General features: G+C 44.3%; 2 protein-coding genes across 2 annotated transcripts in view; both read left to right on the top strand.

The window, feature by feature from the left end:
• ASB15 (ankyrin repeat and SOCS box containing 15) overlaps positions 1-1,605 on the top strand; it is a 30,120-nt gene extending 28,515 nt beyond the window's left edge. Inside the window, exon 11 of the mRNA XM_001508258.4 lies at positions 856-1,605. Coding sequence (XP_001508308.2) covers positions 856-1,028 — 173 coding nt within the window. The 3' untranslated portion in view covers positions 1,029-1,605. The remainder of the gene's footprint in view (positions 1-855) is intronic.
• An 11,168-nt stretch (positions 1,606-12,773) lies between these two features.
• LMOD2 (leiomodin 2) lies at positions 12,774-22,294 on the top strand. Its single transcript, XM_001508322.6, has 3 exons — positions 12,774-13,196; positions 19,835-21,193; positions 21,834-22,294. Exons 1-3 carry the CDS (start codon positions 12,924-12,926, stop codon positions 21,858-21,860), a joined length of 1,659 nt encoding a protein of 552 aa, XP_001508372.2. The 5' UTR covers positions 12,774-12,923; the 3' UTR covers positions 21,861-22,294.
• The last annotated feature ends 4,614 nt before the right edge of the window (positions 22,295-26,908 follow it).

Raw genomic sequence — 26,908 nt, forward strand, 5'->3', positions numbered from 1 at the left:
AGAGACACAGAAAGAGAAAGAGTCAAGGCAAAGACAAAACCACAAACCAAAAGAGAAGAGGAACATTAATCAATCAGTAGTATTTATTGAGGACTTACTGTGAACAGGGCAGAGGACATAAACACATATGGAAGAATCACAGAAAACAGAGGCAGAAGCAGAGAAGATGGTGAGACAGACATACCACCCATTCTTAGGCTGGAGAGTGAGATAGTTATTCTTAAAATAGGAAGCACTAAACTGGCCCGTGAACTCTCGCTGCAAAATAAATCAGGAGTAGCTGCCATCATCGTATATAATTTGACTGTGTTTGAATCAGGTGAAACACATTCTTAGTCACTGACAGTCACCATTTCTTAATTTCAATAAAGCAGCACATATTTATTAGGGTGTATTTATTAGGGAGTCAAATAAAAAGAAACAGCATGACCAAGCAGAAAGAACACAGGCCAGAGAATCAGAGGAGCGGAGTTCTAATCCTAGCTTCTGTGTGACCTTGGGCAAGTCACTTAACTTCTCTGTGCCTCAGTTACCTCATCTATAAAATGGAGATTGACTCAGAGCCCTATGTGGGGCAGGGACAGGGATTAGGTGGGAAAGGGAACATGAATAGCCTGATTATCTTGTGACTACCCCAGTGTTTAGTGCAGTGCCTGGCACATAGTAAACACTTAAAAATTATCCTGAGAAAATTGCATCAGATTGAAAGTAGTCCATATATGTTTATCAAAGAGGCATCAAGCATTCTAAGGGAAAAGTCACTGCAATGCAGGTAATTTAGATATTATAAATCTGCTTTATATTTAATCACAATTTAAATTTTTCTTCATTTGGGGGGGTTTCTGTTGTTTTTAGAGAACCCCTATTCATTAAAACACTTGTGTCGGCTGAAAATACGGAGACTTGTGGGAGTAAAGAGGCTGTGGAGACCAGAATCAATCGAGATGCTTCCTGTACCACCCCTCATCAAAGCCTATATCTTATTTAAGGAATATGACCTTTATGGACAAGGGCTGAAGCTGTCATAATTTGAAAAGAGGTTTTTTGGATGTATTTTTTTCCTTAATTATGGCTCTTTTCCTCAGTGTACTTCTTTAGAATTTTTTAATGAGGCTTGAGAGTGTAATATACAGGTCTTTAGGTGGATTAGAAAAAGAAAAATCTTTTTCTAATTCTGTAAATGGCTTTTGTTATGGGAATATTGTTTTCAACTCTATTATATCTAAATGGTATTTCATGTTTGTTGTCTACCAACTCTAATATTATACTCTCCCTAACACTTAGTACAATGCTCTATACAAAGTAAGTGCTCAATAAATGCCATTGATTGCTTGATTTAAAAGCAATGGGACTTGAATCTGGTCAGGGGTGCAAATCAGATCCTGCCACATGACTTATCGTAAGCATGGTTCTAAAGAAGCAAACATCAGCAAAGTGAGGGGCTAAATACATTTTGGTAACCTTGCCTTTTTCAGCCTCAGTCTTTCATTCATTCTAAGGAGGATGAGCTGAGAAAAATATTATCTGTGCTCGGTTATCTGTGCTGCAGACGATTATAAAAAGGGATTCCTGGTACCAACAGAAGTGGAAAAAAAATTACTTGACTGCCTGTGTCATTTAAGCAATCAGTGGTATCCTAAAGAAACACGTCCTTTCTTTCACCGGACTGTAGCTTTCACTAATGGTGTTCTGGTTTTATAAGGAGGCAGGGTCAGAAGGGGGAGGAGATGTTTCTATGTAATTATGTTTCTGTTTCTCTGAGAATCTGATACATTATCTGGGAGAACCGAACAGCTGCATCATGCTGAGGAACTGAACAAGAAGCCAAACATATATCCACAGCTCTCATTTCACTTGCTGCAGAACTAATGTGTGGTCGGTTCAACCTTCTTCAAGGGGTCTGGGGAGACTAAGCGGATTGTGAATCCTCACTGGCTTGTGTTTTTCAGCAGGCTGTCGTGAAGTGTAACTTACACATTCTCTAATTAAAGAAGGTGTCCATTTCCACGGTTAAAAATAATTTCAATTAGCCTGTCAGAGTAACGTGCCTCCTAAAAGCATCCAGAGCCATGGAAGCATTTTCAGGACTAGGAAAGAAATTTGTAGGCCACAGAACTAATTAAAGGGCTATGAAAATTATGCCAATCGTTGTGTAAATATTTCACAGTTACTATTAGAGAGTATATATTCCCTTTGATGTAGTTATGCGGTTCCTGATTACATTAGCAGAATCTAGGAGTAGGCAGTGTAAAGAAAAGATACTTCAAGGAAGACAGTTCCAAGGTTCGTGTGGGTGGTTATTTTTAATTGTTAAATCCAATTAGAAATTGAAATCTGTCCTGACTCTTCCAAGCTTAAAGGGTGTCATGCTGTAGCTGGAATAACCTAACAAGCCTACTCAAATCTGCTTCTCTTTGTCAGTTTCTTCCTCAGAAACTCCTGACTCATAATTTGGTCTTGGATCCAGATATCAAATTCTAAATTCAGATTTCCCAGTAGACACTTGTTTAGGGCAACAAGAACTCCTCTCTCTGTTAATAATATTTCCTTGTGCTAAGCGCCAGCATTACAGTATTAGAGTGATAGTCCTCTCAGTGGAGTGTACTATGGATTCATCAATCTAATGTCCTTCCCACTGGCATTTGTTTAAGATGAATGCCACTTACAGAGAACAAACAGTCCACTCAGTTTCTTGGATTCCCCAGCATCACATGTCTGCTAGTAGTTCTGTTGTACTGTACTCTCCCAAGCACCTAGTACAGTACTCTGCAGTACAGTACAGTAAGCACTCAATAAATATCACTGGTAGATTGACTGATGTTTCTTTCACAGACCATAGCAGTCACTCTTGCCTTGAGCCTAGAGACCCCAGGGAAACTTCGGGGCTTTGCATTGAGAGAATTGGACCCAGATTGAGAAAACAAAGTTTCAATGTAGGACATATGAAAGAAATCTAAATCTCGTAAATACCACCCATTTCTGGGATGGAGCGATGGGTAAACTAAGATGGATTTTTTTAAAATGATATTTGTTAAGGACATACTATGTGCCTAACACAGTGTTCTAACAGCTAGGGAAGATACAAAATAATCAGGTTGAGCATAGGCCATATCCCACATCAGCTCAGAATCTTAATCCCCAGTCTAGTGGGGGACATGGAAACTAAAATGAATTCCAAGGAGAAGAAACATAGTTGAAAGATATGTACATTGGGAAGCAGTGTTGCTTAGTTGAAAAAGCATGGGCCAGGGAGGCAGAGGACCTGGGTTCTAATTCCAGCAGCACCATTTGACTGCTTTGGGACCTCAGGCAAGTCATTTAATTTCTCTGTGTCTCAGTTACCTCATCTATAAAATGGAGATTAAGACTCTGAGCCCTGTGTGGGCCAGGGACTATAGCCAACTTGCTTATCTTGTATCTACCCCAGCACTTAGTGTAATAGTAAAATAATAGGGCATGTAATAAAGGCTTAACAAATACAAATCCTCTGCTGGATTGTAAGCTTCTTGAGGGCAGGGATTGTGTTTACTGTACTCTTCTAAGCACTTAATATGGTGCTCGGCAGAGAGTAAGTGCTCAATCTATTCTATTGATTGATTAAAATCACGTCTCCAGGGATGTTACCATTCTCAAGACCCCTTCCCGCCACCCATGGAAGCTCTGTTCCGATCCCGGCATCATAAAAATTGGCTCAGCCTGCTGGTTGAAGGTAATCCAGCCGTGGAAGAAAGTGGCATTATACAACGTCCCCACAAGTTGTGTAGGCAAGTAACATTCCAGCTCTCTAGGACAGCCAGAGTATTAAGGAGGTGTGAGAAGAACACCTTGTTCAGGGCTAGCAAGAACCAAGTAGCAGATGCGTGGAGAAGCTGAAGATTTGGGGGAGAAAAACAGGGACTCACTGCCTACTGCAGCCAGCTGACATTGCTAGCATTTCTTTGTCAGCCGCCAATCACTCAGGAGTAAAGAACATTGCCGGTACTTGCCCTATCTGTTTGCTCTGTTTGGGTGTTGTCTGACCTCTGTCTGACTTTCCTCTCGAGTGCATTTTCCAGTGCATTTTCCCCGTTGAATGTCAGGCTGCTGTTTTCAACCATCCCTGATGGGGCAGGCAGCCTGGCAGACCTAAGACTGAGGGAGGAAGGGAAATGGAGCCCTTTGAGATAGCAAAGGTGGATCTACGGGGGATGGGGGGGCACAGGAGAAATAGGGATAGGATGTTATAGTGGGCATTCAATCAGTCAATCAATCTGGTATTTTATGAGTGCTTACTGAATGCGGAACTCTGCACTAAGAACTTGGGAGGGTACAGTAAAATAAGTCAATATGATCCTTGGCTTCAGGGATTTTGTAACCTAACCATTCATCTAGTTTCAGATTAGTTTTCAGCTGGTCTCTCCTCTGCCTACTATGGAAAGGGCAGGGATTGTCTCTATCTGTTGCCGAACTGTACTTTCCAAATGCTTAGTACAGTGCTCTGCACACAGTAAGCGCTCAATAAATACAATTGAATGAATGAATGGAAAAGCACAGGAGGCCTTCATGTCTAGTGTATTGATTTATAAACACATAGCTTTCCCCTGCCACGGTTCAGAAGTGGTCCCTGTATTCCAGGGGACTGGAAGGGGAGTGCAAAAGCTCTAGAGCAAAATGGGGGTCAGGGATTCCACCCTGGAGAAAAGCTCACGGTTCCAATGGATTTCTGTGAAACATTCTGTATGTCATTATGCTATAGTGTGGGCCTGATATGATGTATGATGTATCACATGCATCTGGGTGTCCAGTAGTCCCACGCAGTGCCATCACTGACCACCCAAGGGGAAGAAGAGGCTTGGGTCTGGAGGAGGCCTGACTTCTGGATACTGGTGGGAGGCTAATGGTGGGAGGACTGAGGGTTAGTGAGGCTCCCAGGGTCAGGTTGAGGGAGAAGACCCAGACACGGGTAGAGGCCAGGGGCACGTACTGAAAGCTGAGAGCCGAGAGGGATAGCTACAGGGGAAGGAGAGGGCTAGGCTAGGGTAAAAAAGATGAGGAAAAAAGGAGGGAGAAAAGAAGGGAGACAGGGAGACAAAATCAGTCAATGGGGAGGAGATGGAACAGAGCACCTCCCATGCAGACAGGAGCAGCCAGAGCATTCTGGGTAGCCATAGGTCTTGGCGAACTTTTCAAAGCCTTCCAAGTTACCAGAGTTTGGGCCTACCAGTGGTGTCCGGTGCTTCTGGATGTTGTTCCTTGTGCTTCTCCTTGGTCGGCCTGTCACGGGAAATCATTTCCACTGTGCTGTGTTGCAGTCTATTGCCCCACTGCGATTCTGGCAGGTCATTTTGGGGCAGTAGTTGATCTAGAAGGACTCTGGTGGAGATCTGGCCAGTAATGGAGAGCAGAGAGATCCCCTGATAAATGCTGCAGTAAACTCCTGATCAGTTACACTGCTACCTTGGCTACAGACCAGCAGTTGCAAACACAACACCCCCTCCACACACCTGGCACCAGGTGGGTATATTCCTGTTATCATAGGGTATCAGAAGGCACTTAAGCAGGAGTGCCTGGATGTGGACTTCATTAACAAGGCAGTGGTCCATGGCACAGGTAAGAGGCCTGTTATTTCTCCTTCCTTCTTTCCCTCGCCTTTTTGGGTTCCAGAAAATGGGGCTACAGTTAGAGAAATTCTCAAAAGAAATTTTCTATTACATTTTTGAATGCTGATCTTTTGGGGATTTATCTTTTAGTGATCAGGTGGAAAGAAGCAATGACTTGACCCTTCTTTCTGAATTTTGTCAAGTTAGTGGTTTTGGTGGTGAGGGGGGAACAGGGTGGAATGGCTGTTGAAGAAGGATTTTCAAGAAGGGGAGGGGGAGGAGAAAGGAATCTAAAACAGGAAGGTAAAAGTTCAGTTTGTTCCATTTTCTGATTCACTTGCATGGGGTGTCTAAATCTAACTCTAAACCCAAGACACTTCTTGTTTAAAGAATGGATTGTTCTTCTAATCTAACACCATGAATGGAACATTCATTAAAAAGAACATCTACTTCTTGAGGTTTTAATGATCCAGACCTGGAAGCTGCCAAGCTTGTTGCTAGCTGCCCACTGAAGTGGAGAAAAAGGGCCCACAATTATTTTTTGACTCTTGTGAACACATTCTTGTCAACCCCACCGCTTCTCCTTTCATACCTTAGATAAGCATCATGAACCAATGGAAAGAGTACTGGATTGGGAATCAGAGGACCTGGCTTCTAATCCCAGCTCTACCACTTGTCTGCTGAGTGGCCCTGGGCAAATCACTTCACTTCTCTGTGCTTCAGTTTCCTTATCTATAAAATGATGATTAAATCCTACTCCATCCTGCCTAGACTGTGAGATCAGGTGGAGCAGAGAAATTCAGAACAGGAGCGGTAAGCACTATCTCAGTGCTTAGAACAATGCTTGGTACATAGTGCTTAACAAATACCATTATTATTATTATTGTTATTATACACTGATGGGCCATGCAGTATTAGGTCTAAAAAGATGTTTAAATGTAGGAGTCATATGTTCATTCATATTTAGATAACACCTTTGAGATGCAGAATTTATTTTTTATGGTATAATTCTAAACTAGTGACTCACTGTGATATTGAATCATTTTGATAAAACTTCCTCCTGACAGGTAATTAATAGGGAATGGGATAGGCAAGATACCCGGTGAAAAAGATGTCTTTGAATTTGAAGATTTTCAAAAGAACTGAGCTTAAATGAAAGTCATGGGGATTCTCTGAAATGGAAGTGGAAATGGAAGTGTGTGAGAAGAGAGAGGGGAGAGAAAAGGGAGGGAGAGAGATGAAAGAAGAGAGAGATGAAAAAGAAGACAGAGGTGTGACTGTATGAGTGTAATATTTTTGGCTGGGGTAGTCACAGAAGTGCCAAGAATTACTCCAGGAAAAAAGCAGAATTGAAGAATTTGTAGAACTAGGCCAACTCTGACTGCTTTTTAGTCCCAGAGCATCAGACTTCCCAAAGCCACCTGAGACCCTCCTTGAGATAAACTGATATCTTGTTGAACTACAGTAAAGAGGAAAACATCCAAGCTGATTGTTTTCAGGGGCATAGAAGTTTGTAACCTATAAGAGTCAGAAAACTGAATTATTCATCATCATTGTAATACCTCACCGGGCTCAGGCTGAGAGGAGAGAAAGGGGCACTAGAAAGTAGGTCTAGAGACAGAGAGAGCTCTGAGAGGTCAGTCCAACACGGCTTCCCAGTATAAAAAGATCACGCAGGGAGCAAACCAAACTAGAAGTGCCCATTTGTCCTGTGTCTTACCTGAATTCTGGTCTTAGTTTACAACCTGTGGTACACTGAATCCTACTGGCTGGAAGTGGTTCTTGCTCATAGTAATAACAGTTGTGGTATTTGTTAAGCCCTTACTGTGTGTCAGGCACTGTTTTAAGTGCTGGGGAAGATACAAGCAAATCAGGTTGGAAACAGTCCCTGATTCACGTGGGGCTCAAAGTCTTAATCCCCATTTTACTGATGAGGTAACAGAAGCACAGAGAAGTTGAGTGTGTGGCCCAAGGTTGCACAGCAGACAAGTGGCAGAGTCTAAACTAGAACCCAGGTCCTTCTGACGCTCAGGCCCATGCTGTATCCACTAGGCCATGCTGCTTCTTATCACTCATAGCCTTTCTTTTAGGTTATAGGCTGGGGCCTAATGATGCTTCATAATACTTCAGTGAAAAGCAGCAGGCCTAGTGGAAAGAGCACAGGCCTGGGAGTCACAGGGTCTGGGTTTCGATCTTGACTTCACCATAGTCTGCTGTGTGATCTTGGGCAAGTCGCTTCATTTCTCTGTGCCTCAGTTACCTCATCTATAAAATGGAGATTAAGACTCTGAGCCCTGTGTGGGCCAGGGACTATAGCCAACTTATCTTGTATCTACCCCAGCACTTAGTACAGTAGTAAAATAGTAAGGGCATAATAAAGGCTTAACAAATACCATAAAAAAACTCACCGGCTTTCACTGCCTCCACAAGATATGGTAGCTTTTGTATCTTTAGCTACTCAAGTAGTTCCAAATGGCTCCAGGTGTTTCTGAACCTTTCCCAGCCTCCATCGGCAGTGGCTGGGATATTTTTTCAGCTGGGTAAGCAATGGCCTGAATTCCTACTCTGCTTTTCTTCACTTTCTAAGTTGCTTCTACTTTAGGTTGAAGCAGCAGTTGTAGTCACCTGAGACTGGGGAAGTAATAAAGCAGTCAGAAAGACTTGAGGTGGGCCTATCTAGAAACCACGTTTTTTTCTGCTTGAGGTGTTCTTTTCTGCCTGAGAACTAGAACATGGGGCAGCTGGAGAAAGCCTTAGTAACGAGAAGCAATATGGCATAGTGGATAAAGCATGGACCTGGGAGTCAGAGATCATGGGTTCTCATCCTAACTCTGCCACTTGTCTGCTTTGTGACCTTGGGCAAATCATTTCACTTCTCTGAGTCTCAGTTATCTCATTTGTAAAATAATAATAATGGCATTTGTTAAGCACTTACTATATGCAAAGCACTGTTCTAAGCACTGGGGAGGATACAAGGTGATCAAGTTGTCCCACATGGGGCTCTCAGTCTTAATCCCCATTTTACAGATGAGGTAACTGAGGCCCAAAGAAGTTAAGCACCTTGCCCAAAGTCACACAGATGACAAGTGGCTGAGCCGGGGATTTGAACCCATGACCTCTGACTCCTGAGCCCAGGCTCTTTGCGCAGAGCCACATAAAATGTGTTCTGAGACTCTGGTGCCCCACTTGGGACAGGAACTGTGTCCAATCCAATTTGCTTGTATCCACCCCAGCGCTTAGTACAGTGCCTGATACATAGTAAGTGCTTAACAAATACCATCTGAAAAAAGAAAAACCTAGATCAGACTTCCCGCAAAGTGATTTGGGCCTTTGCTGGGTAGGTTTTAGGGTACACTCAGATCTTTATAACTGATCCAGGGGAGAGAGGAATAGTCTCTGAGGCCTGGCTCCATCATCAATATCCCCAGAAGTCTCACCTCTTTGCAGCTCTGCCTAATGGCATGGCTTTTGGGGTGTTGCCAAACTGGCTGGGCAGGGAATGTCCAATGTTACTGTTCAAGTATCAGTACTAACCAGTGCAAAAACACCAAGATCGGGGAGAAGAATTTCCAAATTCTGTGGATTAGAGAATTGAGTTTGAACTTTGAATCAACTACTTATAAGCTGTCACCTCTGGCAAGGCACTTAACTTCTCTGGGCTTCAGTTACCTCATCTATAAAATAGGGATTAAGATTGTGACCTCTATGTGGGACAGGGACTGTGTCCAACCCTATTATCTTGTATCTACTCCAGTGCTTTGTACAGTGCCTGACATATAGTAAACACTTTACAAATACCATTAAAAAAACACCAAAAAAATCAACAAAAAACCAGCCCTTCAATACTCCTTTTTTGATTGGAGATCCATTTATTATGCTAATAAAAGCAGCATGAATATAAGCAGTAATCAAAAAACAAATATTAATTAGAACCATTCCATTCATACATGCACACAATATTTTGAAAATATGATCTGTGCTCCACCCCTATTGAAGTTACTTGAGATGAAATTCAAGATGATGCTTCAAGCTATCCGACTCATCTCGCCTCTCCAACCTATTTCCCCACCTACTGCCACTTCAGAACTTCTATTCTTCACTCCCATCCTCCTCCTCAGACCACATATGTACATATCTTTAAACTTTGCTTCCCTGCCTCCTGTAATTTATTTTAGTCCTATCTTCCTGTCACTCTGCTAGATTGAAAGCTCTTTGAGGGCAGTAATCATGCCTATTTAGTCTTTTGTACTCCCCAAGCACTTAGTACAATGCTCTGCACTGAATAAGAAATAATAGATATTATTGATTGATACTGATTGATATATCCCCATTGAAAAAAGAAAGCAGATCAATTCTGCGCAGTTTAATTCAGTTAGTCTCCCCTTGTTGTGTCACATTCAGCTTTGGACTGTTCCACATGAATTCTTTTAAAATAGAATCATCTAAGACAGGGAATCTGATGTATGCTCTCAGCATGGTGGTTTTAATACAATTTCCATAAATGAATATTCATTGCCAAAGCATTTATCACTATCCTGCTGAACTGAATGTGCTCTATATATGTGAAAGATTTTATACTACATTCACATTCATAGATGTTAATATACACATATGCATATGGCCATGTGTATATGCATACCAGATGGATGTTTGTATGCCTTCTGAATATAGACTCTGTGTATATATTAAACCAAGACAACCCCCAGACAACTCAGCATTCAGAAATAGTTATCTGTTTATTTGTTATTAATGTGTTTGCCCATTTGTGTTTATTATCTGTACCTATTTGCATGTTGTTTTTATGAAGGTCTTGTCTTGACTTATACTGCTGAGTCATCTCCAACCCATAGTAACACCATGGGCACATCTGTCCCAGAACACCCCACCTCCATCTGCAATCATTCTGGTAGCATATCCATAGAGTTTTCTTGGTAAAAATCCAGAAGTGGTTTACCATTGCCTCCTTCCTTGCAGTATACTTGAGTTTCCGCCCTAGACTCTCTCCTGAGCTGCTGCTGTCCAGCATAGGTGAGTTTTGATTTGTAGCAAATTGCCTTCCACTCGCTAGCCACTGGCCATACTAGGAATGGAATGGATATGCCTCTGCTTGACTCTCCTTCCCATAGTCGGGACTGATAGAGTGCTGGAAACTCTCCAGGTGCCACCCTGAGAGGGTTTTATGAAGGTATATTCCTTCATTAACATCTGCTTGTCTTTCTCAGTAGTGTGAAAGCATATTGAGGGCCAGGATCATATGATACTTCTCTATGCACCCCCACATCTCGTGTGGGACTCTGCCTTCAGTAGGGGCTCAGTACACACTACTGTACTGATCTGGGTTCTAATCCCAGCTTTTCCACCTGCCTGCTGAGTGCTTTTGGGCAAGTCACTTAATTTACGGGAAGCAGCATGGCCTAGTGGATAAAAGCTTGAGTTTGGGAGCCAGGGAACCTGGGTTCTAACCCCTGCTCCACCACTTGCCTGCTATGTGACCTTAGGCAAGTCACTTAACTCCTCTGTGCTTCAGTTACCTCATCGGTAAAATGAGATCAAAGATCAAAGACTGTGAGCCTCGCATAGGACATGAACTATGTCTTGTCTTGATTATCTTGTATCTATCCTAGAGCTTAGAGTAGTGCTTGACACCTATTAAGTGCTTAACAAGTACTATAAAAAGTCACTTAACTTCTCTAGGCCTCAGTTTCCTCATCTGTAAAATGAAGATTCAATACTTTTTCTCCCTTCTATTTAGACTGTGAGCCCCAAATGAAACTGTCTTATCTGGTTATTTTGCATCTACCCCAGTGCTTAGTTCAGTGCTTGGCACATAGCACTTAAACACCACGATCATTATTATTATTGCAATGTTTATGTAAATGTTTAGGTGTATACATAGAAAAACACATATTCAAAGCTATACCCATTTTATAAATAGATAATTTTTTTTAATTGGGGAAAATCATAAATGAAAAAACCTAAAATGTGTTTTAGGAATACATAGTCAGAGACAAATATACTCAACCAGACACACATACATATATGCTGTCACTCCACTGAAGAGACTCACTTATTGGAGTCACTCACTTATCCCCACATGTATTTGTTTGTACTCATACCCACACAAACATTCACACACTTACCCAAACACATCCTCATTCACACCAACACACTCTTGTATATGTGCGTGCACACAAGCACATACACATACACACATCCGTACACACACACATCTATACACACACACACACACATAGTCCTAGAACAAATCCAGAGAAAATCTGGAGAAAGCTCTGGGACCTGGATTAGCGGGTAGCTGTGTGTTGGGGTGTCTGGAGTAGGGAATTGGGCCTGGATTGGGCTTTGCGGGGAAGATAGAGTCCAGAGGGGGGCTGGGGATGGGTGGGGGATGGGTGTGCAGGGTGAAATAGAGGAAAGGGAAATAGACCATGGGAAACTGGTCTGGGGCAAGTGGGGAAAGGAGGGGAAATGGTTTTTTATACAGTTAATACAGACAAATGAGTTGGGACACAAAAAATAGTCAAATAATTATGTGTGTGTGTGTGTGTGTGTGTGTGTGTGTGTGTGTAGAAGTCCTATTAATTTCACACTCATTTCCCATTTTTCGCCTCAGGGGAAAGCCTCCTGCTTTGAGAAGTCCTCACAGTCATTTGGGAAGTGTCAAAGGCTTCATGAGGTTGTAGCTCTTGGGGAAGGGTGTTTAGCTCCCCCGGTGTGGACTGTAAGGGCTTGGCCATCTCAGAGCACCCCTGAGTGACTGAGTGGTCTCCCCTCTCCCACCCAAACTCCAGAGACTTTTCCCAACCTTCCACCTCCTGGTAATAGTTTATCTCCAAAGTCTTCCCTACCATCAGAATTCAGACTCCACGGGCACCCGGGCAACGGGGTTCAAAACATATTTCCTTCTGTTGTTATTTGAATACAAAGTGAGTGCAATTACTTGCTCTGAGTTTGTGTGTGTGAGTGTAGTTCTCCTGCTCATTTCCCCTCTCGCTGCCGTACATGTGGAGAGGCATTCTCCCACTATCAGGCTAAGCTAAATATGGTAATGGTCAATGTGTTAATAATCCCCCTGCTTTAGAGACCACCAGCCACTAGAGATGTGACATTCTTTGTGTTCAAATGTCTAGCTGACGTCTGAGGCTTAAAATGGTGTATGGCTTCACCCCCCTCCTCCCTGCATTGTCATAACCCTGTATCTCTACTCTTAAAAGCGTGTCCCAGCCAGTGTGTGGAACAGTCCCCGAAGCTCTCAGGCCACACCTGCCAGATCCGGCCGCCTTGCATGCCGAGTTCTCCCAGTTCTCCCACAGCCAGGAAGGGACGATGTCTGCCTTCGGCTATCGGCGAGAGCTCAGTAAATATGAGTCCATCGACGAGGACGAGCTCCTGGCCTCCCTGTCAGCCGAGGAGCTGAAGGAGCTGGAGCGGGAGCTGGAGGACATAGAGCCAAACCGAAGCCTTCCAGTGGGAATGAGGCAAAAGAGTCTGACGGAGAAAACCCCCACAGGGAACTTCAGTCGGGAGGCATTGATGGCTTACTGGGAGAAAGAAACTAAGAAGCTCCTGGAAAAAGAGAGGCTGGGGGAGTGCGATAAGGTAGGAGCCTCAGACCTGGACACCCTTCCCCATCCCACCCCCAACCCCCAACCTCCCATAGGCCCCCAACTCCATGAAGTTTTCTCATACTTGTAACTCCTTCATGTCCCTTTTCCTCCCTATCTACTGCCTCTAGGACCCCTGGAAAAGTGAAAACTCTTAGTTGGAAATGAGAATAGAGAGAATCGGGGAAGGAAAAAAACTAGGTAGAAAGAGAAATGTTTCGGGCTTTGGTGGGGAAAACTGGGTGGGAAAGGAATGGATTGAGCGAGTGGTCTACAGACCTTGAGGCAGGGAGGGCGGCTGGCCAGAGAGGTGTCAGTACGTCCAGCTGGAGCCTCCTGTCTGAGCTCCATTACAGAGGATTATTCCAAGATGATAGATGTGGTTGTTACCAATCATAGCGGTGACAACAGGTCCAGCAATAACTATGACTCTTTATTCACGTCAATGAAGAACCAGCCCAAAAAGGGTAGAAAAGAGGGCCGGGACCCTTCCCTGAGGCTAGAAACAAAAACCAGAGAAAGGACAGTGATGAGCTCTGAGGGGGAACCAAGGAGCAGGGTCAGAGACAATGAGCCCAGATAAGGGAGACCTAGGTTTACAGGGAAGCAGTGTGGTCTGGTGGAAAGAGCACAGGTCTACAAGTCAGAGGATGTGGGCTCTGATCCCAGCTTCACCAGTTGCCTGTGGTGTGACCTTGGGCAACTCACTTGTTTGTGCTTCAGTTTCATCACAGTAAAATGGGGATTCAATACCTCTTCTCTTTCCTACTTAGACTGTGAGCCCCAGGTGGCATAGCGACTGTGTCCGACCTGATTAACTTGTATCTACCCCAGTGCCTGACACATATTAAATGCTTAACAAATACTACTACTATTATTATTATTAGGGTTGCACAGGGCTGAGAAGGAATCCCTAAGCGTTTGATGGGGTTCTTGGCATAGACTGAACACTAAAGGAATTTCAAAGCACAATGATCTGGGGCTAGTGATCTCCTAATCGGTGTTTTACATGGAGCTGTTAGAAACTATTCAGCATGGGGCCCGTCACTGAAGAGACTTCAAGCAACAGCCATCTTTGCTTTGATATAGACAATAGACTGTAAGTTCTTTGTGGGCAGGGATCATTTCTATCAACTCTATTATATTGTACCTTCCCAAGCACTTAGCCCAGTGCTCTGCCCCCAGTAAGCATTCAGTGAATACCATTGATTGATTGATTAATTGATTAATGGGGTTCTGTGCCATGACACTGCTGGCTCAGGAGTGGCAGAGACTCCTTTGGAACTAGCCAGGATGGTGAAAGTCACAGCCTGTTCTGTGGCTGCTCTTTGGAGTTGAAAACAGCAACCTCTTAGAGGTATTCCACCACCGCCCCAAGGGTGAGGGTGATATAGGCTAAACCAACCAGCATTTATCATGGCAGCTTCCAGGTCCCTATAAAGATTTGGGTGGCTCATATGGATGGGAGAGAAGATGTGACTTGATACTCAGGTGAAGGCACTCAACAGATCTTGCTTGGGAAAGGCAACATCTCCCTTATGTTCCAAATGGAGCCCCAAATGGAGCCCCCATAACTGCCTGGTGGCTTTGGGTTAACAGTATAGTGCCCCCCTGTAGGTTTCCCCTTCACCCAACCTGAGGACCAGTGTTCTAATTCCATTTGCCTACTAAGGCACCTTGGGTAATTCACTTTACTTCTCTATGCTTAGGTTTCCTGATCTGTAAATTGGGGATTTGATACCTGTTCTCCCTCGTTCTCAGACTGTTGAGCCTTATGGGTCTGTGTCTGATCTGATTAAAGTTTATCTACCCCAGCGCTTAGAACAGTGATGCATGATAAACACTTAAGTATCACAGTTATTATCTAACCAGGGGAAATCTTGATTTCTGGGGACAGAGTTCCAGCCATCACTGCTCACATTGGAAGAAGGAAGGAAACATCTGGTGAATGGATTTAAAAGTGGATTCTGAGAGGGGAATTTTATGGGAAAGTTTATAACTCAGGATTTATATATCAGGGAAATTTAGAAGAGATTGCAAAAGCAACAAACAGCCCCTGGAGGAGAAGATGAGCAGGAGATATAGTTTTGCCTAGAAGATATTTGGACCAGGATACTACTCTTCAGACAGTGGAGAATCAGATAGCTAGAGTCAAATGAGGTTGTGTGGTAGTCTCTCCTAATTAATGTGGCAGGCAGGCATCGGAAAGGATGATGGCAGTGATGTTCACTAATGTTCGCTAGAGGACCTGGCGAATCACTGACATTCCACCAATGCAAGTCAAAAGAATAGTTACAATAGTATTTATATAGCACTGCACTAAGCACTGGGAGAGAATACACAATAGATTGTAAACTCATTGTCGGCAGGGAATGGGTATGTTATGTTGTGGTATTCTCACAGGTGTTTAGTACAGTGCATGCAGTAAGTATTCAATAAATATGATTGACAGACTGAATATGGAGGGGCGAATTGGACACGGTCCTTGCCTCTCAAGGGTCTCACAACCCAAGAATAATGAGGATTTCTCTTACTCCCCTAGCCAGGTGCCAGACGGTTATTTCCTAGCTCTGCCCTGAAGATAGCTTTGATTTATGACTCCCTTATCTATGCCCCAATCTCTTCACAAGCTTACTAGTAATGAGAGTGGTATTTGTTAAGTTCTTACCATGTGCCAAGAACTGCACTAAGTGCCAAGGTAGGTGCAGTCCAATCAGATCAGATCTAGTCCCTGTCCCAAAGGGACTTAAAGTCTAAGAGGAAGGGAGGGCAACATTTTACAGATGAAGAAACTGAGGAACACAGATGTTAAGTCACTTGTAGAAGGTCATACAGCAGGCAAATGATGGTACTGGAATTAGAACCCAGTCTCATGAACACCATGCTGCTTCAGGAAAAAGCAAAGCTCTATGCCTATTTGCTGCTGCCTTTAATCCTTCTTACTGCCTACCTCAATCGATCAATCAAAAGCATTTATTGAGTGCTTACTGTGTGCAGTGCACTGTACTAAGTCTGGGGAGAGTACAATACAACAGAGCTGGTAGGCAAGTTCCCTGCCCACAGCAAGCTTACAGTCTAGAGGGAGAGACAGAAATTAATATAAACTAAAGATATGTACATAAATGCTGTGGGCTGAGGGAAAGGAGACAGACATTAATACAAATAGGGACTTTCTAATATACAATTTAAAGATATGTACATAAGAGCTGCGGAGTTGGGGGTGGGATGAATATCAAGTGCCCAAAGGTCACAGAACCAAGTGCCACCTCACCTTACCCAGCAGAATAGCTAATTTCACCCATTTTACTGTGAATACATGACTGGCAAGGATTAGGACATGTGCAAAGCACTGATCAAACCACCAGCACTTGGAACGCAGCTCTTTGTGTAGGTACCCAGTTCCAAGGCCTCAGAACTAAGGTCTGTCCATTGCTAATGACAATACTACTACTACTACTAATAATAATAATAATAATTGTGGTGTTGGTTAAGTGCTTGCTATGTGCCGGGTACTGTACTAAGCACTGGGGTAGATACAAGGTAACTGGGTTGGACACAGTCCCTGTCCCACATAAGGCTCACAGTCTTAATCCCCATTTTACAGATGAGGGAACTGAGGCATACAGAAGTGAATTCCCCAAGGTCACATAGAGACAAGTGGTAGAAGATTCTGGTTGCTCTCAGCAATTCATCTTAAACACTAATATCAATCAATTCATCCACATCTTTGACTTTCTAGAGAAGTGTAAGTCTTCAGGTTGGCTTTAGAGAATCTGTGTTTACTCTTGATTCCTCTCTGGCTTTCTCTGGTTGAGTCTGCCAAACCTCAAGAAATGTCAGTGTCCTAGTTGCTAGGCTCTTTGCAGAGGGCCCTGATAGATGATTTAGCCTTCAAAGTGGATTTGGGAGGATGAGAAAAATCTGGATGGGCTTCTACTTATTTGGACAGGGATCATGTCTATCAACTCTCTTGCAGTGTATTTTCCCAAAGGTTTAATAGAATGTTCTGCCCATAGTAAGCACTTGGTAAATACCACTGATTGATTGATTCACACTTTGAGCAAATCAATTGGTTAATTACTCCTGGGCAGATTCAACTAACTGCCTACTCTCCACTTCTGCTCCCAGACTCTTCCTAACGGTGAGGGGCTTTGTCTCTGGAATGCCATGATTCCTCTAATAGGCCCCTGGGGACCAAGCAACTTCCCTTCTCAACCATCTGCTCTTTCTGTCCTCTTGCTCAGCATATCTCTATCTTTAGCCTCAGTGTCTATTTTTAACCAGGTCTACCCTCTGACCTCTTCTATGACTCATCCCTACCCCACAATTAGTCTGGAGTCTAGACCAGGGAAAGCAGTAGGTTATCTTCTCAAGAGTCACTGCCCTGGAGTTGGAACAACTTAGAATGCGAACCCAAGGTCCTTAGACTGTGAGCTCCATGACCTTATAATACAAGTGTCGATGTCCTTCAACTGTGAGGCTTATGTCCTTAGACTGTGAGCCCCATGTCCTTAGATTGTGAGCCCTGAGAGGGAGAGTGACTATTTCTAATCCGATTGACTCTTACCTTTCCTAGCGATTAGTACTCTGCCTGGCACGAAGTAAGTGCTTAACAGATAACACAATCATTATTAACAGGCTCCAACAGTATAAAGGAGACAGCAAGGCAGGATTCATTAGCTCCGTGCCAGCAGGACTCTGATTCTGAGGTTACTATGAATAAAGTCTTAGTCTTTTCAAAATCTCCTCTGGGATGGAGACTATGTGGAGATGAAAGCATCAATAACCAACTAAGTTAGTATTACCTCAGGAGGGAATTCTTTCTGAATTGGTTTAAAAAGTTTTAAATCCTACTATCAATCAATTAGCTCTATCAGTGTATTTATTGAGCACTACTGAGGGCAGGTCACTGTACTAGGGGCTCAGGAGTTCTACTCATCAGTGTTTAAAAGCAGTGTTGGGAAATTTCATCCCAAAGCACTCACTGGAGGACAGAGAGAAGGTAGTAAAAAAATGCAAGAGGGGCAAAACCTTTTTGCAGCTATGTAAATAATAATTTCAGTATGTGTTAAGCACTTATTATGTGCTAAGTAGCTTATTAAGTGTTGGGGTTGATAGGAGGGTTAACAGAGTCTCTGCCCCACAGAGTCTCTGAAGAACAAGTATCCAATCAATCAAATTTATGGAGCACTTACTATGTGAAGAACACTGTACTAAGGCTTGAGAATATACAATTCATCAGATAGAATTACAGATGAAGAAATACAGAAACAGAGAAGTTTAGTAACTTGCCTAAGGTCATAACAGACAAGTGGCAGACCTGGAATTAGAACCCTGATTCCCTGACTCCCAAACCCAAGCTTTTTCTGCACTGCTTCTGTTAAACAATCTGTAGTTTCTATTGTTGTTATTATTATTATTAAATTTATATTCTAAATTCCTTAGTACACAAGTCCACAACATGCTCAGGAATGATTCCACACTCTTCCAACCACATTTAGGTGAATTAGGTGTGTTAAGTGGGAATTGCCCAGCCAGATTAGGAGGAGGAATCCTAAATTAAATAAGTGTTTTAGGAAGTCTTGTACATTTCCCAAACAGGCATTTTAAAAAATAAGGATCTAATTCTGGGTTTGGTTTCAAAATGTAACTACTCATTTACCCAATGGTCAAATTAATTTATAGCTAAACAAACTGTACATTAATTCATTTGACCATTGGGTAAATGAGTAGTTAGATGTAGTAAGGAGCTTTTAATCAGGAGGTAGCAACTGTAGTTTGTAGAAAGAGTTCATTCCCCTGAAAGTCACTCACCAGCTCTTTCATCCTGGGCTTCAGATTAACCTGCATAAGGGACAATTTGTAATTGCTCTACCTTTATGATTTAGAGAGATTGAGAAGCAGCACGGTCTAGTGGAAAGAGCAAAGGCCTGTAAGTCAGAGAAAACCTGGTTTCTAATTCCAACTCTGCCACTTGTCTTCTGTGTGACCTTGATCAACTCACTTAACTTCTCTGTGCTTCCATTATCTTGTATGTAAAGTGAGAATTGACACTGTGAGCTCTATGTGGTATGGGAACTGGGTCCAACCCAATTATCTTGTATCCTCCCCAGCCTGGCACAGGTAAGTGCTTAACAAATATGATAAAAAAGACAAAACTTTTAAATGCAATAAAGAAAATTGATCTTGTAGTTATAAAAGTTTCAGGTCTCCATTGAATCCAGCATGGGAAGGAAATTTAAATTTACATCTGAAAAGGTCACCAGACACACCACCTTGAACTTCTAAAACTTGAGAGAGACACGGCTGTCTTTTGCATTCTGATGTCCTGAACTGTGAGGAGAAAGTTCAAAATGGAACCTCCTATCAAATGCATTCAGCTTGTACTCGTACCTGGACTTCCTTTGGGGCCTCAGTCTTTTGGGTTGTTTGATCAAGGAAGTAAAGGGAAAGGAGAATCCTGTAGCTTTTTATTTTTTCAATATTAAAGCCTGGACCTATATGCATAGATGTTCTTTGAATCATTCTTTATATGACTGCCTCCATTTTGTGTTTGTTCAAGCACCTGATTTTGGTGGTGCTTAGCTTGTAGAAAACCATAGTGTAATGGCTGATGATGACTTTGCCGTTTAGGATACGAAGGAAGACGACAACAAAGATGACAGCGAGGAAGAACTCATCTTTACCGAAAGCAACAGTGAGGTTTCTGAAGAGGTGTATACCGAAGAAGAGGAAGAAGAAGAAGAGGAAGAGGAGGAGGAGGAGGAAAGCGATGAAGACCGTAAGGTGGATGAAAAGAACGCCGGAGTGGAGGGCTGTGGGCTTACACCCAGGAGTGAAAGTGGCAGTCCTGACGACCCCAAGCAAAAAACATACAAAAGCCAAATAGAAAACATAAATCTGACCAATGGCCATGGGGGAAGGAACACGGAATCCCCCGCCGCCATCCATCCTTGCGGTAACCCCACCGTCATTGAAGATGCTCTGGACAAGGTCAAGGCCAATGACCCTGACACCACCGAGGTCAACCTGAACAACATTGAGAACATCACCACCCAAACCCTAAGCCGCTTCGCCGAGGCCCTCAAGGACAACACAGTGGTCAGGACGTTCAACCTGGCGAACACCCGGGCTGACGACAGCGCAGCCATGGCCCTGGCAGAGATGCTGAAGGTCAACCGGCACATCACAAACATCAACATCGAGTCCAACTTCATCACCGGTAAGGGGATCCTGGCCATCATGAGGGCCTTGCAGCATAACACGGTGCTGACCGAACTGCGATTCCACAACCAACGGCACATCATGGGCAGCCAGGTGGAGATGGAGATCGCCAAGCTGCTGAAAGAGAACACCACCCTGATCCGGCTGGGCTACCACTTTGAGCTGGCCGGCCCAAGGATGAGCATGACGAGCATTCTGACCAGGAACATGGACAGGCAGAGGCAGAAGCGGATGCAGGAGCAGAAGCAGCTGGAAGGTGGCGAGGGTGTGGCCAACCTCAGGACCAAAGTCTGGCAGAGGGGGACCCCTGGCTCGTCCCCCTACGCCTCCCCGCGGCCGTCCCCCTGGTCGTCCCCCAAGCTGCCTAAGAAGGCCCAGCCGGCGAGGAGCCGACCTGCGTCCCCCGCCCCGCCACCGCCACCCCCGCCCCCGCCCCCACCACCGGCCCCGCAGCTTCCCCACCCATCAACGCCACCACCCCCTCCACCACCACCACCTCCCCCAGAGAAGAAGCTACCCACCAGGAACATTGCTGAGGTCATCAAAGAGCAAGAGAGGGCATTTCTGAATGGACAGAAAAAGGGCAAAAAGGGCAAGAAGGGCAAGAAGTCGTCCCAGAACCATGTGTTAAAGGAGATAAAGAGTTCCTTAAAGACCGTGCCAGAGAAGAAGATGGAAGAGAGCTCGCGGCCATCCACCCCTCAGCGCTCCCTGCATGATAGCCTCATGGACGCCATCCGGGGAAGCAGCATAAGGCAGCTAAAGAGGGTGAGTAACCTGAGCCCAGCTGGCCCAAATTTAGCCCAGTGGCTGTCAGCCTCTGTTGCCCATGGAGTGGCCCCGCCGGCTCCCAAAATACTTGTCGATGTTCCAAATGACCTGCTGTGGCACTGCCAGAGGCCTGGGCTTCCAAGTCCCTGGCCAAGGGCAGGCCTGAAAATGCCAGGCAGTGGAGCGCGGCCTCCTCATTTCTGACAATGATCTGCCCCCTTCAAAATCTTACTGAAGGCACATCTCCTCCAAGAGATCTTCCCTGATTGAGCCCTCCTTTCCTCTTCTCCCACTCCCTTCTTTGTCCCCCTGACTTGCTCCATTCATCCCTCCTTCCAGTTCCTCAGCAATAATTTTCATATCAGTCATTTTATTTATATTGTTGTCCAACTCCACCTCTAGACTATAAACTCGTTGTGGCTAGGAAACGTGTCTATTTATTGTTATATCATACTCTCCCAAGTGCTTAGTACAGTGCTCTGCGCGCAGTAAGCACTCAATAAAAAAGATTGACTGACTGACTGTGACTCCCACTCGGGCCCAGCCCCCTGGGACTAGGAATGTGACAGGCTAATGTGTTTCTCTGCCCCTATCTGTAGACCATTTGAATGAGAAATTCTGTCCACTCTTCTTGTAGGTGGAAGTGCCAGAGGCTCTGCGATAAAAATGGGATGGTGGGAAGAAGCAGAGCATCTGCAGGCGTGGAAGAGTTCTGAGGCGCTACTCAATAGACTGCATTGTGAGGCGTGGCTGGCATCTAGGTTTGAACCTCCTTCCCCCAGCAACCCTACGTAGCACTTGAAAATGATCTGTCTTTTCCTCTGTAAATATGGAAATAAACATCTTTTTTTAAAAATTTCATGAGGTTTCTCTTGGAAAGTAGCCCTTTATTTGAGGGGCCTATTCAATTGTACAAGCCAAGATGGGTAGCTTTTACACTGAGGTGAGTGCCTGAGGTATTTTCTTTTTCCAGTCAATTTGGTTGAAGTTTTAAAAATCTGACCTGACCTTAGTTCTAGGTTTCTGTAAGGATGAAACACCTCTTGGGTGTCTCTGTAAGATTGTTGACCATTAAAAAGATTTCATTCTTACCCTAAAGTCGTTTGGGTTTTGGTTACCTTTAGCAAGCGCCTTTCTCTGTAATAATACTAACTGTGGTAGTTGGTAAACAGTTTCTATGTGCCACGGATAGTAAGCATGAAATAAGCAGGGCAGACAGTTGCTGTCCTACACAGAGCTCACAGTCTAAATAAGAGGGAGAATGGGTATTTAACCCCCATTTTACAGGTGAGAACACTGAGGTACAGAACAGTTTTGTGAATTGCTTAAGGTCACACAGCAGGCAAGTGGCAGAGACAAGATTAAAACCCAGGTTCTCTGACTCCTGGGCCCATGCTCCTTCCGCTAGACCACCCTGCTTTTCCAGCTGCTCGCCATGGCTTCCTCACATCCCCCAAGGTGTCAGTCAGCCAGTCAGTCAATTATATTTCAGAGGTGTTCAGAGCACTGTACTAAGTGCTTGGGAGAGTACAATGTAACAGACACATTCCCTGCCCACAATGAGTTTACAGTCTAGAAGGTGAGAGAGACATTAATATGAAGAAATAAAACTACAGATATGTACATAAGTGCCAGGAGTAGGGGATGAATAAAGGGAGCAGGTCAGGGTGACACTGGAATGGGAGAAGAGGAAAGGAAGGCTTAGCTAGGGAAGGCCCCTTGGAGGAGGTGTGCCTTCAATAAGGCTTTGAAGGAAGGGAGAGTAATTGTCTGACAGATATGAAGAGGGAGCACATTCCATACCAGAGGCAGGAGGATGTGGGCAAGAGGTCGGCGGTGAGATAGATGAAATTGAGGTACAGTGAGAAAATTGGCAGTAAAGTGAAGATGTGACCAACTTCCTTTTGTAGCATTTCCATTTCCTTCTCCAAGTACTAAGGAGGGCTTTTTTATGGACTCCATCCCCAAATTCTCTCTAAGGAACCTAGGATTAGTTACCTCAAAGGGACATTGCCAAGTTGAATGATGTGTTGTGTTCCAAGTTGAGGAAAAGGTAATTTATTTAGACAACACTAACTCTCAAAAGGATTTCAAGGGGTCATCCAGGGCAGCCCTCTGATTGCACCATCCAAGACAGAGTCATCTATCCTGCTCTTAAAGATCATCATTAAATGAGCATCCACAACCTAACCTAGTGCTCTTTTCCAGAGGTTAACAACGCACCTTCTCAGAAAGTTACTGCGGATGGCTCACTTGAATCCGCTTGTCAGAGCATTCATTTATTCACTGGCATCCTGGACATTAAGGAGCATGTCTGAGAGGCAAAAGACAGTCCCCACGCTGGAGGATTTACATTCCAAAGGGAAACACTTGTCCTCTGACTCTGTTGTCAGTGGAGGTGAAAGATCTCTGGGCAGAATCTCCCTTCACCTCAGAAATCTCTTGAAATGCAAGTGGAAAGGAAATGCACTTTGATAAAAGCTGGTCATCTTGCTTCAACTAGCAGTGTGAACCTGATTTTCCCTGGGGGTGCAACCGACTGATTCTGGTATGAACCTGTGAAGGAGTCTGGGCTCTCCTGGATGCCTCTAAAGACAAGTGTGGTGGGGCAGGCAGGTAGAGGAGAAACAACAATAACCAGTCATCAAAGCATTCAGAGTGTGCAGTGTGGTGTTGAATACTGGGGAAACCACATAGCTGTTTAATCAGACTTGGACCTTGCCCTCTGGAGGGGCTCATGAACTCAAAGTGTCAAGAGGGGACAGACAGAGGGGAACAAATAGGAAATGGGCTAGTGTGAAAAAAAAGCAAAAGCAGTGAAATTATTAGAAGGCACGGTCCTCTATCCCTTAGGCTCTTTTTGACATCAGGTAGCTGCAGATTCCCACAGCCTCTCCAACATTCTGCCAGGCTGTGCTTCTGCAGAACAGAGCACAGGTCTGGGAGTCAGAGGTCATGAGTTCTAGACCTAGATCTGCTACATGAGTACTATGCGATCTTAGACCAGTCACTTCACTTCTCTGGGCCTCACCTCATCTCTAAAATGGGGATTAAGGCTGTGAACCCGATTTGGGACAGGGATTGTGTCCAAAGTGATTTGCTTGTATCGCCACCCCCCCACAGTGCTTAGTACAGTGTCTGGCATATAGCAAGAGCTTAACAAATACAATTATTAGTATTAATTATGGTGTTTGTTCAGAGCTTACTATTTTCCAACCGAGCACTGTACTAAGCACTGGGTAGCTACAGTAGCGGAAAATCAAATACTGTTCACATGGGGCTCTAATTCTAAGGGGGAGGGAGAATAGGTTATTCCCATTTTACAGATGTGAAAATTGAGGCTTAGAGAAGTGAAGTGACTTGTCCAAGGTCACACAGCAGACAAGTGGCAAAGCAAGATTCAAACCCAGGTCTCCTGACTCCCAGGCCCATAATCTTTCCACTAGGCTACCCTGAGGATGACTATTGCCCTGGCTTTGGGGTGGACTGTCCCACTGTACATTCTCGGAGGAACAAGAGCCTCCATCTCCATGTCTGGGGTGGGTACAGTGCTGGTCCCAAGAGGACCCACAGCCAAAGCAGCCTGGGGTGGAGAGCAGACTCACAGTGTTGGGGAGGGAGCTGTTCTAGTCTGTCAGCCATACAGAGCCATGTGAGGCTCCTTTTGGAGGACACATTCCATTTAGAATATGAACCCTGTTTGGGACAGGGACTATGTCCAACCTGAATATCTTCTATTTACCCTAGCGCTTAAAATACCACAATAAATAAACAGTATAGTAGAGGAGGCAGGGCAGGCTCCCATTCCTTTAGATGAGTGGGGTAGGATAAACAGAAGGCAAGAGGTAAAGAAGCAGCATTGCCTAGTAGAAAGAGCACAGGCCTGGGACTCAGAAGGACCTGTGTTTTAATCCTGACTCTGCCGCTTGTCTGCTGGATGACCTTGGGTAAGTCACCTCACTTCTCTGAGCCTCAGTTACCCCATCTGTGAAATGGGGATTAATTACTGTGAGCCACACATGGGACATGGTCTGTGTCCAATCTATTAGTTTGTATCCACCCCAGCACCTTGTACAATGCCTAGCACATAGTAAGTGCTTAACAAATGCCAAAAAAAAAAGAGGTGGGACACAGAATTGAAATTATCATCCAGATCCAGGTAAGCACTATAACTCCCTAAAGACCACGATTGTGTCTACTAACTCTATTGGACTCTCCCAAGTGCTTAGTACAGTGCTTTGTACACAGTAAGTATTCAGTAAATACCACTGTTTGATTGACTGACTGATGGCCCTGCTTGGTACACATCACTAAAAACAATATTCCCTGATGAATGAAGGGGTGGTTTTTTTTGTATTTGTTAAGTACTTACTATGTGCCAGGCATTGAACTAAGCACTGGGGTAGATACAAGCTAATCAGGCGGACACAGTACCTGACCCACTTGGGGCTCACAGTCTTAATCCCCATTCTAAGGATGAGGTAATTGAGGCACAGAGAAGTTAAGTGACTAGCTCAAAGTCACACAGCAGACAAGTGGATGAGCCGGAATTAGAACTCAGGTCCTTCTGACTTCCAGGCCCATGATCTATAGGGTTGTTGCGAAAACTCGTCAGATCCTAAGAAGAGCTCTGAACTTACTGGATGCAAAGCCCCGGAGAGGTATCTGGGTAATTGCATACTGAAGAATTAGATTGTCTTGGTAGCTGCCATGCTGGTGTCACAGCCTTCTTGAATCAATAACTAGGTTCCCAGGACCTCAGTTTCAGGGCTCCCCTTCAACTAAGACCCTTGACTCCCAGAAAGATTCCCAATTCCCAGAGCTCGACAGCAGAAATGCTCAGGCCACCATTTATGCAGACCCAAAGGCTACCAACTTCCTTCCCTGGGTTTAATGAGGAAACTTACATCTATTTCTTCATTCCTTCTCCTCAAAGGTGCTGTGAGTTTAATCTTCTGAGAGAAAATTCTTCATTTTGACTCCACCAGCTTCCTCCGGTCTCTCGTTTCTATTATTTATGGAGTAGAGTGCCACGGCATATTGTATTCCAGGGGGTGACTATATTTATCTGTCCTCTTCAAACTCTCTCTCCGTCAGTGGCCTCAATTCTCCTGGGATGGATGATCACATGCCATCCAGGCTAGGGCAGTCACATTAGACAGAACGTCCTGGTCAGCAAAAGGCACAAGGCCCAGTGGGAATTTCATGGACTAAACCCCCAATTTCAGAGGAGGTCTGGCAACTGAGAGAGGGTAATCAACCTGTAGGGAAGGTTATTTTACGGTATTTTTTAAGCACTTACTATATGCCAGTCACTGTTCTAAGCACTGGGATCTCCATCTTGTCTCCAGCTGTTAAGACATTTCAGACCCATAGCGACTCCATGGACACATGTCTCCCAGAACACCCCACCTCCACCTGCAGTCATTCAGGTAGTGTATCCATAGAGTTTTCTTGGTAAAAATACAGAAGTGGTTTACCGTTGCCTTCTTCAGTGCAGTAAACTTGAGTTTCCACCCTCGACTCTCTCCCATGCCGCTGCTGCCCAGTACAGGTGGGTTTTGACCAAGCTAGAACTGGAATGAGTATGCCTTTGCTTGATTTTCCCTCCTGTAGTGGAGACTGGTAGAGTACTGGAAACTCTCCAGGTGCGATCCCGAGAGGGGAACACTGGGGTAGATACAAGATGTTCAGGTTGGACAGAGTCTCTGT

The sequence above is a fragment of the Ornithorhynchus anatinus genome, chromosome 10 (genome assembly GCF_004115215.2).
Source record: "Ornithorhynchus anatinus isolate Pmale09 chromosome 10, mOrnAna1.pri.v4, whole genome shotgun sequence".
Classification (NCBI taxonomy): domain Eukaryota; kingdom Metazoa; phylum Chordata; class Mammalia; order Monotremata; family Ornithorhynchidae; genus Ornithorhynchus; species Ornithorhynchus anatinus.